The sequence below is a fragment of the Ochotona princeps genome, chromosome 1, assembly GCF_030435755.1.
Source record: "Ochotona princeps isolate mOchPri1 chromosome 1, mOchPri1.hap1, whole genome shotgun sequence".
In the NCBI taxonomy this organism is placed as follows: domain Eukaryota; kingdom Metazoa; phylum Chordata; class Mammalia; order Lagomorpha; family Ochotonidae; genus Ochotona; species Ochotona princeps.
The window spans coordinates 118,043,370-118,045,775 of record NC_080832.1 but is presented as its reverse complement, the minus strand read 5'-3'; the positions used below and the strand labels follow the sequence as shown (position 1 = coordinate 118,045,775).

Genomic DNA, 2,406 nt, shown 5'->3' with positions numbered 1-2,406 from the left:
GGAGTTGGATAGGAAGCAGGGCTGCCAGGATGAGAACTGGCAACCATCTGGGATCCCTGTTCATGCAAGGATTGGACTTTAGCTGCTAGATTACTGCACAAGGTCCTATTCAGATGTTTTTTTGTTTGTTTGTTTAGGAGATAAGCAAATGATAAATGAGACAGAATGATAAAGAGAAGGGGAAGCAAGGAAAGGAGAAAGAGAGAGAGAGACTCTCTCATCTGCCAATTAATTTTTAAAAAGATTTACTTATTTTTATTTGAAAAGCAGATATACAGAGAGGAGAGACAGAGAGGAAGATCTTCCATTTGATGGCTCACTCCCCAACTGGCCAGAATGGCTGGAGCTGAGCCAATCTGAAGCCAGGAGCAAGGAGCTTCTTCCAGGTCTCCCACACTGGTGCAGGGTCCCAAGAATTTGGGCCGTCCTCCACTGCTTTCCCAGGCCACAAGCAGGGAGCTGGATGGGAAGCGGGGCCTCCAGGATTAGAACCGGCGCCCATATGGGATCTCGGTGCATTCAAGGCGAGGACTTTAACCACTATGCTATCGTGCCGGGCCTGCCGATTAATTTTTAAAAGTCTAGAATGATAAGACTGGTCAGAGTAAAGCTAGGGTTCAAACTCAATCCAGACTTTTCATGTGTGTGGTAGAGACCCATATCTTTGGACCTTACTGCTGTCTTCAAAACACATACCAACTGGAAGTTAGAATTGAAAACAGAGCTGGAATTATATGTGAAGTATTCTGAGATAGGATACAGCATTGCTAATCCAAGCGCTCATCCAATTTCTTTTCTTTACTGAGGATTTTTTTTATTTAATATAGTTTATAGTTTCTCTTACTGTTCAAATAGTTTTGGAATTGAAGAGTAACAGAACATTCTAATTGGCATTTCTTTCTTGTGCTAGTTTCCCTTTGGGCGTTAGAATGTCTTTTTTACTAAGGAAACAAGAAATGAATGAAGATGGCACAAATAAACAGTAGCTCTGAAGACTACTTCATTCTGCTGGGCTTTTCCCACTGGCCTCACCTGGAAGTAGCTCTCTTCGTGCTCATCTTGATATTCTACTTGATGACACTGATAGGCAACCTGTTCATCATCATCCTGTCGTACCTGGACTCCCAGCTGCACACTCCCATGTACTTCTTCCTCTCCAACCTCTCTTTTCTGGATCTCTGCTATACCACCAGCTCCATCCCTCAGCTGCTGGTCAACCTCTGGGGCCCAGACAAGACCATCTCCTATGCTGGCTGCATGACTCAGCTCTACTTTGTGCTTGCACTGGGGGCCACCGAGTGTGTCCTTCTGGTGGTGATGTCCTATGACCGCTATGCAGCTGTGTGTAGACCTTTGCATTACACTGTCATCATGCACCCTCGTTTCTGTCACCTGTTGGCTGTGGCTTCCTGGGTTTGTGGTTTTACCAACTCAGCCCTTCATTCCCTCTTTACGTTGTGGGTGCCCTTGTGTGGACACCACCATGTGGATCATTTCTTCTGTGAAGTCCCAGCATTGCTGCAAATATCTTGTGTAGATACTCATGCTAATCAGCTGACGCTCATGGTTACAAGTTCTATATTTGTTCTAATACCTTTGCTTCTCATTTTCACTTCCTATGGCGCCATTGCCAGGGCTGTTTTGAGAATGCAGTCAACAACAGGACTTCAGAAAGTCTTTGGGACATGTGGCGCCCATATTATGGTTGTTTCCCTGTTTTTCATTCCAGTCATGTGCATATATCTCCAGCCACCAACAGAAAATTCTCAACTTCAAGGCAAATTCATTGCCCTCTTCTACACAGTTGTCACACCTAGCCTTAACCCTCTAATCTACACCCTCAGAAACAAAGATGTAAGAGGGGCAGTAAAGAGACTAATGGGGAAAGAGTAAGTCTGCATACTTGTGTTAGTAGCCGCACAATAGAGCTTCTTCTCACCAGCCATCTGCTCATTCATGGATCAAATGCTCTTTCACTCCCTCTGGCAACATTTATGGATCAGGTGCTCTAACCAGATCATGGAGTTCTTGGCTACAGATATGAAGGAAGCACCATGTGGCTTATTAGCATTCACTTGTGGAGTACACAGCCATGTAAGATCGATATCAAATATCAACAGTGAATTTGCTCTCTAGCAGAATACTAATGGAATCCAAAGTAGCGTGCTCTTAATTTAAAACAATTATGGAATTTGGTGCCGATATTGATACAAAAGAAATTTGCAATTCTGATTCAAAAGCATTTTTAATTTAAAAAACTGTAGAAAATCTTTTTCTTCATGTTTTAGGATAAATACTTTTGTTTTTTATCGTTATTTCCATTTACAGTAAAGTTTAAATCATTTTAAGAGATTTATTTATTTAATAGAAAGGCAATTACAAAGAAAGGGAGAAGAAGGGAGAGAA

The 2,406-nt window shown here is 42.4% G+C and overlaps 1 protein-coding gene across 1 annotated transcript; it reads left to right on the top strand.

Annotated features, from left to right (window-relative positions):
• The first annotated feature begins 956 nt into the window (after window positions 1–956).
• LOC101523400 (olfactory receptor 2J3) lies at window positions 957–1,893 on the top strand. The gene is given in 2 exon segments (XM_012930683.3): window positions 957–971; window positions 973–1,893. Coding segments are annotated over 2 exon segments (936 nt in total).
• Window positions 1,894–2,406: the final 513 nt, after the last annotated feature.